This window comes from Pipistrellus kuhlii, unplaced genomic scaffold (genome assembly GCF_014108245.1).
Source record: "Pipistrellus kuhlii isolate mPipKuh1 unplaced genomic scaffold, mPipKuh1.p scaffold_m20_p_1, whole genome shotgun sequence".
Lineage (NCBI taxonomy): Eukaryota > Metazoa > Chordata > Mammalia > Chiroptera > Vespertilionidae > Pipistrellus > Pipistrellus kuhlii.
Window position 1 is genome coordinate 114,836,825 of NW_023425404.1, and position 15,188 is coordinate 114,852,012.

Consider the following 15,188-nt stretch of genomic DNA (forward strand, 5'->3'; position numbering starts at 1 on the left):
AGGAGACATTTTCTCAACAGAAGTAGTCATTTGGTAAATTTAGGGTTGCCTAAACAACTCAAGTACTTCCTCAAAATACTATCTCTTGTGAATATCAAGCATCATGTAATCAGACAGTGTTTGCAAGTCAGAGATTGCCAAAACCTTTACGAATCCTTACGTATCAGATTTTCCAATCATGCAAATTCCTAGGTTTGTGGATTATAAGAAGGACCTTAGTACTATAGTGTTGACTTACATTAAACACTGGGTTTGTGGTGGTGGTTGTTGTTTTTTTATTTTTTATTTTTTTTTGGGGGGGGATTGCTCTTATTTTATGTGTTTTCTATTTCTCTTTTTTTTTTTAACCTGAGAACTTTTGTTCTTCTCTTTTGTCATGTACTATTTTAATGACACTACTAAAATTGTTACCATATACTCATAATTTATGATAGTTAATTTTCTGATATATTTTATTTTACTTTATTTTTTCTATCGCCATTTATTTCCTCTATGCGCTCTTCCATCTTTACCCACCCTCTTTACCTCCAATTCTGCCTCATAAAGCCAAATGTCTAAGCAACAGGTTTGAATATTCCATGGAGCCACTGAATAATCTTAATTTGGCATTATATTATGTTCACTCTATCTTCCCTTTTCTTTTCTAGTGTTTTTTTTCTCTTTATTTCATCATCTTTATTTACTTATTTCCTTGAACACATCTTCTATATATATAAAAGCCCTACGACCCGCACTGACCACCAAGGGACAGACATGCAAGCTGCCCCCTGGTGGTCAGTGCGCTACCACAGTGGCCTATTCTTACAGGCCACATCCCCATCAGTGCACGAATCCATGCTTCTGGCTACTAGTATATATATAATAATATCTCTGCAATATCAGATTTTCCCTTTGGAAAACACAGGTAACAATGACATCCCTCTATGGCTCTCAGAACCAAAGAAAAGGCCTGTCCAGTGAAAGGGTAGTTGCTGATCAAATATTACACATCTCACTGTCAATCTGTCAATTTCTTTCTAGAGCCTTGGCCCAGATTCAAAATGTTTTATTTATTACTAGAGGCTCGGTGCACAAAATTTGGGGTGTCTCTCAGCCCAGCCTACACCCTCACCAATCTGGGATCCCTCTCATAATCCGGGACTGCTAGCTCCCAAATGCTCACCTGCCTGCCTGCTTGCCCCTAACTGCTTCTGCCTGCCAGCCTGATCATCCACTAACCAGTCCCCTACCAGCCTGATTGATGCCTAACTGCTCCCCTGCCAGTCTGGTCTCCCCTAACTGCCCTCCCGTGCTGGTCTGATCACCCACAACTGCCTTCTCCTGCCAGCCATCTTGTGGCCACATGGAGGAGGCCATCTTGTGTGAGAGTGTGACAGTCAATTTGCATATTACTTCTTTATTATATAGGATTGTTTGTTTTTTACATTGTAATTGACCATAAATAATTTTTTAAGAAAACTAAATTGTTTTTATTTTATTATAGCATACAGTCTCTGAGCAACTTGAGAAGTGTTATTCCAGAGATCAGATTTATATCTATGTGGGAGACATACTTCTCGCTCTTAACCCTTTCCAGAGTCTGGGTCTTTATTCCAAAGAGGTATGTGGTGTGCCTTGCATTCTCTTATTTGTACTAATAATTATACTATTCAGATATTGAAATTAATTTATATTATGCCAATGAACATTTTATTCAGTACCTTGATTAAACAGTTAAATAATTATTGTACAACATAGAGATAGAAAAACATAGGAAATGAATTATTAATCTGGTTGAAATATTTGGTCTTTCCCTAAGAATATGTGGCAGAATGTTACTTACTTACAGTTATTGATAACTATTCTATACTGTGTATCATAACAATATACAGGTATCTAAAAAAGACCCTGCTCAATATCTACCTCTGATCAAAGCATCAGAGAATTAAAGATTTAATTACATTATTTATATAGGTAATATACTTAATGGCTATAAAACTTTTCATTGTGAGTTTACAAATTCTTTGGACATATTGATTCATTTTTAATATTAGACCATGTGTGTTGAATGACTATGAATATATAATTATCCATTTTTTCAACCCCTAATGGTTTAAATATAGAATAGTATTCTGTAATTAAATGAGGTCATTTTTAATTGGACCCATTCTCTTCTAACTATTTGTGTAATCCAAAAAATTATTGAATACTATGCCTAAGAATTATTTTTATATGTGAAAAAATTTACAAGAAGAATGGCAAATTTGTGAACTTTGACCTGAGTTTTAGGTAATTTGGGCTTTTGTGCAAATTCTGCTATTAATTTACTATATGATCTTGGACAAATCAAGTGAGAGAATGTATATAAAATGATGTGAAAGGGAAAAGTAAAGTAGTGAGCATGTCAGACATTATTATATCCAAGGAATAGTCAAAAAAAATTATACCTATTGTGTTACTTGTTACTTTTACTTAACATGTTAAGTGCCATGTCAGTCAACGGTGACTGAAATGGAAAGGAAGGCAAAACAGGCTTGGCACTTAATATGTTAAAGAAATAATAGTATTTTTAAACCTTAACTTCTGTTTTGGAGTGGTATGCACTTCCAAGAGTCTTCTTTCAAATGCTACTGCCAGAGTGATGTTACAGCATACTAGAGGCCCAACACGTGCAATGTGTGCCAGCCCTGCCTCCCCCAGCCGCCACCCACCTAATTCACCATCGTGCTATCAGAGCCTACCCCCGGGGAAAGGGACAAAGAGGTTGGCCGGCAGGCCCCATCCAGCGATAGGGGCCTGCGAGCTGGGGCAGCTCCTGCATTGAGCATCTTCCCCCTGGTGGTCAGTGCATGTCATAGGAACTGGTTGTTCTGCTGTTCGGTTGATTTTCATATTATCCTTTTATTATATAGGATTGTTCTATCATATTTCTGGGCTATTTGGTGTCAGTTGTTTTATTTACATAATTTTGCATGAATTCTGCATATATTTCAGCGTGGGTTGTCTATGTTACATGTGTATAATGTTTTGGTGGTATGAAACTCAATTTTTGCTTATGTTGTGCTTTAAAAATTTGAGCTGTGCCTGTAAAAATAATCTAGGGATGAAACAAAAGAAATAAAGCCTTATAAATTGTGATTTTTTAAAAAAATCCTCAGCATTCCAAACTCTATATTGGAGCAAAGAGAACTGCCAACCCTCCTCACATTTTTGCAGTGGCTGACTTAGGCTACCAGTCGATGGTAACCTATAATTCAGATCAGGTAAGGAGTCTCACATCCTTAGAAACTCCTCTCTTAGCTTCTTTTGTGTCGGCTGAGTTTTGTAGGATAATGTCTTCTTACAGTTTCCTTATCTCACTGTACAGTGCATTGTTATTTCTGGTGAAAGTGGTGCTGGAAAGACTGAAAGTGCTCATCTTTTAGTTCAGCAGCTGACAGTGCTTGGAAAGGTACAGTTGATTTTTTAATCTGTCCTAATAGAAATATTTGTTACATATCAGAGCGTAATATAACTGATTAGATTAATATTCAGTGTTTAATAATAAAATTATAAAACACAATTGTTATCCTTTGTGAATTTAAAATATAACAAGCAATATAAAAATCATATGCTCTGTTATGAAGATATTCTAACTTATCTCCCTCTTAGTTGCAAAGCTTTATAAATATAATTTTGTCTCTTTTTAGTCCCAACACACTCACTGAATGCTTTATTTACTTTCTCTCCTTTCCTCATTAGCACATTAAAGAGGATTTAATATTATAAAAACCAATTGTATTTATATATCATACATACTAGTACGGGGTCTAGTAATAATTAATGTCGTTTTCAAACATTCGTTTAAAATCTTGCTTGGCGTTGACTTGTATTGACATAACCTTCAAACACGTGGTATCTACAGAACGTGTGAAGTGCAATTAACAAGTTTTGCTTGAAGAAGTTTGTGTTTGGTTTGGTTTTTGTTGCAAAACTAGGGCTAAGAAGATGGCGGATGAAGAGCATATTCGGCACTGCATGCTTTACGAGTTCCAATTAGGAAGAAAAGCAAGTGAGGCTGCAAAAAACATCTGTAGTGCTCTTGGTCAAGATGCAGTTAGCACCAGAAAATGCCAGCGTTGGTTTGAGAAATTTCGTGAGGGAAATTTTTCGTTAGATGACAAGAGTGGTCGAGGCCATGTGTCCAATTTTGATCAAGAAGCTCTTCAAGCTCTTTTGGTGCAAAATCCTCAAATTACCCAACAAGAGTTTGCGACAACTTTAAATTGTTCACAAAAAACAATTTCCAATCAATTGCGTGCACTTGGCAAAGTCCAAAAGTTTGGAAAATGGGTTCCTCATGAGTTGACCGACAACAACCGTAATCAAAGAGTCACAATTTGCAGTTCGCTCCTCTCTCGTCAAAACCGTTTGCCTTTTTTAGAGCAAATTGTTACCGGAGATGAAGAATGGGTGCTGTATGTTAATTTGAAAAGGCGGCCTCAATGGTTGGACAAAAATGAGGCTCCGCAGCCCACGCCAAAACCTGACTTGCATGCGAAAAAAGTGATGTTGTGTGTTTGGTGGAATTTTAAAGGAATTCTTCATTATGAACTTTTACCATCTAACCAAACCATTACAAGTGCAGTGTATAGTGCCCAATTGGTAAGGTTAGCCCAAGCTTTAAGAGAAAAAGAACCCACGCTTATTAATCGGAAGGGCGTAATTCTTCACCACGATAATGCACGACCGCATACTGCAAGAATCACTGCTGAAAAACTGCGCCAGTTGGAATGGGAAGTTCTCCCTCAACCTGCATATTCTCCTGATATTGCCCCTTCCGATTACCATTTGTTTCGTTCTTTGCAAAACTTTCTTCTTGGAAAAAAATTTAATAATGAAGAATGCCTCAAAAATGCATTGACCGAATTTTTTGCATCAAAATCACAAGAATTTTACAACAGAGGGATTAAAATGCTTCCTGAGCGTTGGGCACAAGTAGTAGAAAACAACGGCAACTATATTGTTGATTAAATTTTGTTGTATTGTTTAAATAAATTCGATTAAAAAAATATTAGAAAACGACATTAATTATTACTAGACCTAATACATATCAGCAATTATCAATTGGAAATTGAAATTTTAAATTTACAATTGCACCAAAAAAACATGAACGATTTCAGTCTAACCCTATAAAACATATACAAGAGTTGTATTCTAAAAAGTAGAAAAAGATGATAAGAGAAATAAAAAAAGACCTAAATAAATGGAGAGATTTACCATATTCATGGATAAAAAGTTTCAATGTTACTGACATGTCACTTTTCCACAAATTGATTTGTATATTCAAGGCAATTATAATAAAAATCCCAATTGGTAAAAATTGACAAGCTGAATGGAAAGGCAGATGATCCATTGTAAGCAAATAATTTCCAAAAAGAACAAAATTGGGGGTTAATATTACTTGATTTTGAGACTTACTGTGAAGCTACAATAGTTGTTAGATGTAACAAAAAGCATAACCCATAAAGGAAAAAATTGGATTTTGCCAAAATTAAGAATTTCTGTTCTCTGACTGATATTGTTATGAAAGTGAAACTACAAGCTATAGACTCAAAGAAACTATTTTCATGTTACATATCTAATACAAGACATGTATCCTTAAGACATATGTTTAAAAACTCTTAAGACTCAATAACAAGAAATCAAATAATTTTTAACAAGTGAATGAAAGAACACTATTAAATGCCTGACCAGCCAGGAAACTGAGTTGTTCCTATATTCCAAGATTGCAGGTTGGATTCCTGATTAGGGCACATACAAGAATTAGCCAATGAGCTTATAAATAAATGGAACAAGTGTTTCTCCCTCTCTCTCTCTCTCTCTCTCTCTCTCTCTCTCTCTCTCTCTCTCTCTCTCTCTCTCTCTCTCTCTCTCTCTCTCTCTCTCTCTCTCTCTCTCTCTCTGTCCCCTTCCTCTCTCTTTCTAAAATCAATGAAAAAAGCAAAACAAAACAAAACAAAATGTTATAAGCAAAGTATGAATCTTATTAGATGAGATTTGGATAAATTTCAAGTGCATTATGCTAATTCAAAGAATCTGAGTTTAGAATAATACATAGTGTATGATTTAAATTATATGCCATTCTTGCACTTTTAAAATTATAGAGACAGAAACAGATCAATGATTATCACAGGCCAGGGATGGCGAGAGGTGTTGCCTACAAAGGGTAATGATGCAATTTGGAGAGTGATGGAATTGTTTTTATTTGTGGACTTTAGTGGGGGTTATATGATTAAATATGTTAAAAACATTTCAGAACTTTACACCATAAAGGGTGAATGTTACTTTATGTTAATTATCTTAATTTTTTTAAAAAGAGAAATTGATGATAGACTTGGTTTGATTTTTTAGATACAGCCCTTGAAATGAGATAGGTCAAGAATCATGTGTTCTTATTAATTTTAATAGACTAATAGTTTAAAAATCATTGTGTACAACTTATCACTGTGAACATTTTTATTATGATCTACATAGTTAAAATTAGAGTCATATTAAAAGTATTGTGATCACTGTGATTATAGAATTTTGTGTTACAAAGTACTATGTATGTAAGACTAGACCTAATCCTTCTGTTAAAAGGTTAGACCTAATAGTGTAAAAACAACTGCTTAATTGAGTATAGTTCCTTTTCAACATAATGAATTGAAAACCTTTTATGTTCCTATTGAAAATCAGCCCTGGCTGGTGTCTAAAGTGGTTAGAGCATCAGCCCATGCACCAAAAGGTCACAGGTTCGATTCTTAGTCAAGGGCACATACCTCAGTTTTGGGTTCACTCCTCACCCCAAGTCGATGTGTATTCCTCACCTTGATGCCTCTCTCTCTCTCTCTCTCTCTCTCTCTCTCTCTCTCTCTCTCTCTCTTTTGCCTCCCCCTTCTCCTTTCTCTTCCCTCACTTCCACTCTCTGAAAAGCAATGGAAAACATATCCTTAGGTAAGGATTTTAAAATATCAATTAATTTGTTTTAATATTTTCAATCATGTGTATTGGTATGGAACAGAAATATACATTTCTCAGTGGATTATCATTACATCTACTAACCAGACTTGTAACCCTGGAAGACTGGAAGAGCCAGAAGAAACCAGGCAGATGGTGCTATGTCAGGGCTGTCATCTCAACCCCTTTCCTATCCCCTAGCCCATCATTTCCCCTCTCTTTACAACTAGGATAAGTGTCATTCTAAAAGGTTTTTAAGTGTAGTGAAATTAGATGTAATTTTTGAGGGAGAAGGTGCTGAAACACAGCCTACTATCCTGGCATAGAAGAGTTGAACAGCTGAATTAATTTATTCAAGCCTTTGTAATAAAAGGGCCTTTCTTATTCTTTCTTGTTTATCTTCACCTGAGAATATTTTTCCATTGATTTTTAGGGAGAGTGGAAGAGAGATGGAAAGACAGAGAGAAACATCGATGTGAGAGTAACACATCAACTGGTTGCCTCCTGCATAACCCCGACCAGGGCCTCAGCCGGGCAGGAGCCTGCAACCACGGTATGTGCCCTTGACCGGAATCAAACCTGGGACCCTTTAGTCTATCCCCTGAACCAAACCAGCCAGGGTCCCATTCTTGATTTGTGGGGCTGATAGAGGTCCTTATCAATAATGGATTTTTTAATAGATGGAAGCAAACTTCATCTAATATCTTTATCTTGTCCCAGATCTGAATATATTATCTAATATTAATTGTGGATGGTCACACACACATACACACACACACACACACCCCTCAGAACCGTAACCTTATCAGACTTGATCATGCCTTTTACTTATTTTCTTGATAAAGCTTGATCACATACAAATATGGGATATTTGGTGGATTGAATATTTACTTGTAATGTGCAAAACCTTACTTATCAGAGGACTGAAATTTATTAGAGATGGATGAAGATGTTTCCTCACCATTTTCATGGATGTAAGGCCAGCCTATTTGCTTCAATCGAGCCACGTTTGTTTCAATTCTTGTTACTCTCTTCTCTCAACTTTTATTCCTCCTCTAGAAAATACCCAAAGTCCTAATATGCTCTTCAACCTCACTGTGAATTCTCCCTCCAGCCCTTCTACATTCCCCTGTGGGCTATGTTCCAGAAATACCTACTGCTCCTCTCCCTAAAACATAAAATTTCCATACCTTTAACACAGCCAAGCTCAACAAAGTATTACACTGTACAAAATCTACTTGATCCAAATGTCTACCAAGTATGGATGACTGAAACACAGAGTAGAGGATGCTTTTCTAAAAGAGGTTGGCTTTTAATCCAAATAAATCTCTACTTGATGATATTTCAAGTAAAATGATAAAGAACAAAAAAAAGTTACACTTGTTTGAGGAGAGAAGAATGTGAGGTGGGGTAGGGAAAAATACAGGGACAGGCAACTGGGCCTCCACTGGCTTCCACTCCCAGCATTTACACTTCTCTGAGATGTCCTCGGTTTCACAATTGTTCCCTTTTCTCTACTTTCAAATTTACAAATTATCTTGATTCCCTTAGTTACAGATTTAGCAGCTCCCAGGGAAGCAAGATAATGTTTCAAGCTTTGGGGAAGCTTTGGATGGGGGCTTGAGCAGGTGGAGGAGGATAACAAAATAAGAAGTATACCTCACAATGCATAAATTATTATGGTAAGTTAGGTACAGAGCAGAACTATATTTGAATAGAAAAAAAGTACAGAAAATCTCTTAGCCCCTCTAAGGAAGCAAGTTAGTGAATACACATATGGGAGGGGAGAAAGAGGGCAGGTCATAATGTCTGACAGTACACTAAGAATATGCTCAGGTACATTTATATCTGGAAAAAGTGCTTATCAAATAAGAAAATTATATAGAATTAATTTTATACATTTTAAAATATATCTTAATATTTTCCATAGGCTAATAACATAACCCTTCAAGAGAAGATTTTACAAGTGAACAATTTGGTGGAAGCCTTTGGCAATGCCTGCACCAATATAAATGACAATTCTAGCCGATTTGGAAAATATTTAGAAATGAAATTCACCTCTTCTGGAGCTGTAGTGGGAGCACAGATTTATGAATACCTACTGGAGAAATCCCGAGTTATCCACCAAGCCCTGTAAGTTCTGAGAAATAGGCAAAGATAGGTGTCATAAAAGACACACCAGTCACAAGTGACACATGTGTCCCAAGTAGCACATGTGTTGCAGGAGTCAGGCATGTCATAAGCAATATATGTTTCATAGTGATGAATCTGTCATCTGTGATCTAAAACTGCCCTCAGTGGTGTGCAAGTCATAGCTGAATGTTTAGTTTGTAGCTGAGTAACACAATTTCTGTTCTGGCCTAATGATTTAAAAAAATTTTTTTTTAAGAGGAAACTGTGGTCACATCAAATGTCCACTCTATCTGTTATATATATTTTTTAAGTGTGGCAAGTTAGAATCTTTCATTTTTTTATAGGTTTTATGCTAAATATATCTGCATTGTAGTAAATTGTCATCTGTTAACTTCATGGGAACATAAGCTCTTACTGTGTATTAGCACATTATTATCCTAATATATAAAAACCCAGGGTCCGTAACAACCGACCAAAGGCTTGACCAAACACCAGAAGTCAGTCTTGCAGTCAGTCTGGGTTGCTGTGGTGACCCAGCACTGACTGCTGTGGGGGCTGTGGATCAGATCCAAAGAGAGATCCTGAGAGAGAGTCAGGGTCTGATCCGCAGCTTCTGTGGCAACTGTTGATAAACCATTGCCTCTCTCTTTCTCTCTGGTCTTTGCATGCAGCCGTGCCTCTGTTTCTCTCCTGGCCTCTGTGGGGGCTACTGATCAGGCCTAGAGATGCTGACTGGCATAGAAACCGACCAATCAGAACCAAATTTGCCGACAGGGGAAAGTAGTTGGAGGCAAGATCAGGCTGGCAGGAGAGGGCAGTTGGGGATGATCAGGCAGACAGGCAGGAGAGCAGTTAGGAGCCAACAGTACTAGATTGCAAGAGGAATGTCCAATTGGAGAGGGTGCAGGCTGGGTGAGGGGCCCTCCCCCCCTTTGTGCACGAATTTTGTGGGCTGGACCACTAGTTCCTTCAAAAGTGAGTAAATTATGAATATAAGTTGTCTGGAGTATAGCTCCTCAATTTGGTCCTCAATTCAATATATGGAAGGAAAGAATATTAGACAAATATAGTTTTTAATTGTGGCTCTGTGATATGCTGGTCCTCTCTAGATAAGATATTTAAATTTTAAAGACTCATGTAGGATCTTGGTTCTGGAACTTATTGTGGGTATGATTTGAAATGTTTAATCACTCTGCACTTCAGTTTTTCATCTTCAAAATGGAAATAGCAATGGTCCTACCTGTCCATTAAGATAATGCCTGTCAGGTATTTGCACAGTGAATAAGACATAGTAAGAACCCATCAGTGTAAGAAATTATTAGAAGTAGCAATCTTGATAGTTGTGTGAAGATTACAATAACATCTAGCACGGACATGAATATTGAAGATGTTCAGTAAATAGCAGCTACAGTCCTATTATTGATGTGTTCCCTGTATCCAGAACTTAATGGAAATGCATTTACGTCCTTTGCTACCCAAACCCAGAGGCACTTTGGGGTCTTATGCAGATGTGGAGATTTAACTCATTCTCAGAACAATCTTTACTGCTCTCATAATTATGTAAGACTCTCTCCTTCAAGCATTTGGGTAAAGTCTACCTAAGATGCAAAGTTTTGAGATTTAGATGGTGCCACCATGGTGCACAATGTTAGAGGGCACCAGTCATAGTGGGTTCTGAGAAGCATCATTCACATCCAATAAACTCTGGAGGTAGGCAATGTTGCCTGGGTTTGTAATCATAAAATTAATTTTTGTCGTGAATGCTTACTAAAATATCATAGGACAAATGCTAGGAAATTGCACAATTAAGATTATATATTAAGCATGCTATGAATTAACTTTTTTCTAGCTGCCCTAAAGAACTAATCTTACTAACCACCTTATTAAAAATGTCTTATTTTTTTAAGTGGAGAAAAGAACTTCCATGTTTTTTACTACATCTATGCTGGTTTAGCTGAAAAGAAGAAACTAGCCCATTACAAATTGCCTGAAAACAAGCCTCCCAGGTAATTCAGCAGCTTCTATGTTTCATAAATAACACTTTTCACTTAACATTAGATTTTATCCATCCTTTCATATATTTTCAGATATCTACAAAATGACCACCTCAGAACAATACAGGACATGATGAATAATAGTTTCTATAAATCTCAATATGAATTAATTGAGCAATGTTTCAAAGTCATAGGTTTTACAATGGAGGTGAGTAAGAACGACATTTGGACCCCATTAGGAAATATCTTTTTATCATCACTAATTGCAAGAGTTAGCATTTATGGAGTGATTAATGCATGCCAAGCAATGTGCTAAGTGGTTTTACATGGGTCATCCTTTTAATTACTCAAATAACCTTATAAAATGACTAGAATTATGATATTTACTTTATGGAAAATGAAACAATGGCCTTAAGATATAATTGAATTTGGTTTTATTCTTAATCTTTTATTTTCTTATATTTGCATCTCCTGCATATGTTAAATTTTATATAAATTCATAAATGTGCTCTTATTATATGTTCTTTTTTAGTAGTCTTTTTAGAACAACTTTATTAACATAATTCATATGCCAAACAAGTCGCCATATTAAAGTACATTTTAATTATATGTAGTATATTCACAGATGGCTGCATCCATCACCATCATCATTTTTAGAATATTTTCATGTTTGAAATTTTTCACAGGAAAAGAAAAATGTTATGAGCAGTTGCTCTGCATTCTCATTCAACCTCTGCTTTCCATCACTATGGACCTCTTTATTCTGGACATTTCACATAAATAGAATGATGCCATATCTCATCCTTTGGGAGTGGTTTCTGTCATTTGCTATAACATTTTCAAGCTTCATTCATTTTGTAGCATGTATCATATTTATTTCTTTTTGTTGTTAAGTAATATTTCATTTTATGGCTATTTATCCATGTGTTATTTATCCATTCATCAGTTCAAAGACATTTAGGTTGCTTCTATTTTTTGGCCATTATGAGTAGTACTGCTGTGAACATTGGTGTACATTTTTTATGTGGAAGTAAGTTTTTATTTCTCTTTGGTATATAACTATAAGTGGGACTACTGGGGCATAAAGTTTAACCTTTTGAGGAACTGCCAGACTTTTCCAAAGCAGCTGTGCAGTCTTACAGTTCAACCAGCAGTGTATGAAGGTTCCAATTTATCCATCTCCTCCCCAATATTTATTGTATCTTTTTTATCATAGCCATCCTGGTGGGTGTGAAGTGGTTTGGATTTGCATTTTTCTAATTGCTTATGATACTGAGCTTCTTTTCATGTACTGATTGATCATGTGTATATCTTTTTTACTAGAAACTAGGGCCCTGCATAAAGGAGGTGTTTAGGTAAATCAGGATAATTTTTGTCCATCAGAAAACATTTCACCTAATAGAGTTAATGTTTCTAGCGTGGCCTCATCCACAGCCAAGAGATAGGGAGACTCCCTACCTAGCTGCTTTATGGCCCCACAACTTCGAGTCCCTCTTTGAGTTGTAAATAAACATTGCTCTTATTTCTAGATGAATTAATTGGTTGTATAGAGATGGGAATTAGAAGTTGAGGGGACCTAAGGAGAAATAACCCCTCTTGAGACCAGAGATGAATCATTGCCATGACTTCTCCAAAGAGTTTTTAGTTTTTGCCAGCAAACTGTGAATTATATGGACAAGTGGGAAGCAATATTGTAAACTCAATGGCAAGCCAAGGTTGAATACATCCCTAGTCAAATAATCTACTCACAGGAAGTCTTGAGCTGAAAAGTAAGGTAACTTTTCTGGTTTAGAAGTAAAGGCTCCAACCTGACCAGTGTAATCCCTGAATGATGTGTTCTCTGTATAGATTCATGGACCCTGCTTTGAACTTTCAGCTTATGACTCAGGCTGTCACTCTATAACTCAAATCAGGAAACTCATGGATTCTGTGCTCTCGGGACAAAAAAAAAAAAAAGATGATTGGACCTTTCTCTCCATTGCTGCATTAAATAGTTTTAAGGCTGTCAAGTGGAACAAAGAATCCATTGTTTCATAGATTTCTGAAGGTTGTGGGGAATATCTTATACTCTGTTCTTAGCTGTAATATATTACTATAAAAAATTTTCCTAGCAAAAGAGAAGCCTGGTTTTAAAGAGGCCAGTTTGTTTGCTTGACCAGTAGTAGTCTTTGCTGGAGAGTTGGGAGGAAAATGATGGGGACTGAATAGAAGTTGGACAATTGAGAGATTACTCAGCTTGTAGAACTCATTGTGGATCTCTCATGTAAAGAGTGGAGTGGTGTGCATATGCCGTGAGGTGGTGGACATCATGTTAGGATGAAAACTGTGCTGTTAACCTTACCTAACTACCTTTTGGGAAGGAGGTCTAAACTGTATCATTGGGAATCAGAGATAACCATAATACATTTCCTAATGAAATAGATTCTTTTATTACTAATGAATTAAATGTATTTGTATTTGGTTCAGTTCTGGGAGAGGAAGTCATTGACTCAAAAGACATGAGTTTCAGCCAAATTCCAGGTGACATGTGATCACCACCCAGAGATTTCAGATAAGTTATGGGAGACATGCCAGAAGGTTCCACATGCCAAACTGTTCCAGACATAGTCTAATTCTTATGTTCTATTCTGATGTCCCAAGCATTGTCAATAGCTAGTTGGGTCTTTTGCTCTCATTCTGGTTCAAAGAACCAAGACCTTGTCCTCTCCTGAGTGTTTCAGCATGACATTACCCTTAGGTTAGCTGCATAAGGAATAAAAATAGAACATCTGCTGCTTCACAGCCCCGTGTGTTATACTAATTAGTTTAATCCTAGCTTTGTATGGACACCAATCCTTTCTTGGGTATGGCCACTTCTAGGTGCATCCTCCTCACTTCCCCTGGACAAAATTCAAATTCAAATCTGGCTCCTCCCCTTCTGTTGCATTCCTTTCAAACTCAAAGCTCTATCTAGCCCTGTCCTCACCCACACCTTACACCTGTGGAGACTGTCGATGTAAGCATTGGGGGATACAGTTTATTTAGGGGTAAAGTGAATTAAAAAAACACAAAACAGCATTCACCTTTTCTCCAATCCTTGATCTTAAGGTGAATGTTGCTAGTGGTAGATGCTCCTTTAGACTGTGGTGTGACTCTTATTTGGGTGGTGAGGAGAGAACAGGAGAGGGTATTGGAACTGAGCACATCCTCCAAAAGGAAGCATCCTGTATACCAAGCAAGCAGCTCATGCTCTGACCAGGCTCTGGGCCTCTGTACTTCTTTTCCCTGCTTTTTGTCATCAGAAGAGCTGACCTTCTTACCAATTCCCTCCCCAAAAAGGTTGCTATCTTAGAAGCAGTGAATCATTTTTAATTGGTCTGTTTACTTCTAAGCCCCATTCATTAGAGGCAATGTTTCATTTATATTTGGTTCAACTCTTTTATCTTGCTTGGTAGAGCAATGTTTAGTAGCATTAAATGAAACCAGTCTTGCAGTTAGCATCCACTGACAAATAGATTTTATGTATTTAAAACTGTTTGTTCCAAATGTCAACATACTCTGTTTATTGAACATCTGAACATTCAGCTAGCTTATGATAAAAGGAAATATAACAGCTGTTTTCTGAAGCTGAAGCATAGTCACTGCTCATATTTTGTGAAGGTGCAGTCTGGTTCAAGATGATTCTCTTGCGATACGGGGTCTACTGCCTAAAGCAGGGGTTGACTTCATAGGGCAGACTGACACAGTTTGGAGGCAGTAGAATGAAATCCACTCCTGTTTTTTGTTGTTTGTTTGTTTGTTTGTTTGTTTTGTTTTCCCACTGGCTTGTTTGGATTTGTCCTTTGTCTGTAGCTGCTTCAGTTCCATTTAGGGAAGAGACAACTTTCAATATCAAGTAAAGTGACCCGATTCTCACTCCTCTGAGCACAGCTTGCTGCCTTCACAGTTTTCTGTAGCACAGTTGTGGAGATTCTCCAATATAAAGTCTCTCTTTTTCTGTTTTCATATCCTGATGTTTCTCTGATTGGTGTTGACAGCTCCCACAGTTTGTGTTTCTTGTACGTTTGTTATTCAGCACAATTCAGGAAAATCAAAATGGAATAGCCTCAAAAAATAACAAAATGT

At 36.8% G+C, this 15,188-nt stretch overlaps 1 protein-coding gene across 1 annotated transcript in view; it reads left to right on the plus strand.

Moving 5' to 3' along the window:
- The window catches only part of MYO3A (myosin IIIA), a 184,033-nt gene that overhangs the window by 85,237 nt on the left and 83,608 nt on the right, over positions 1-15,188 (plus strand). Inside the window, exons 11-16 of the mRNA XM_036460222.2 lie at positions 1,484-1,600; positions 3,138-3,242; positions 3,347-3,430; positions 8,888-9,090; positions 10,998-11,096; positions 11,178-11,292. Coding sequence (XP_036316115.1) covers positions 1,484-1,600; positions 3,138-3,242; positions 3,347-3,430; positions 8,888-9,090; positions 10,998-11,096; positions 11,178-11,292 — 723 coding nt within the window. The remainder of the gene's footprint in view (positions 1-1,483; positions 1,601-3,137; positions 3,243-3,346; positions 3,431-8,887; positions 9,091-10,997; positions 11,097-11,177; positions 11,293-15,188) is intronic.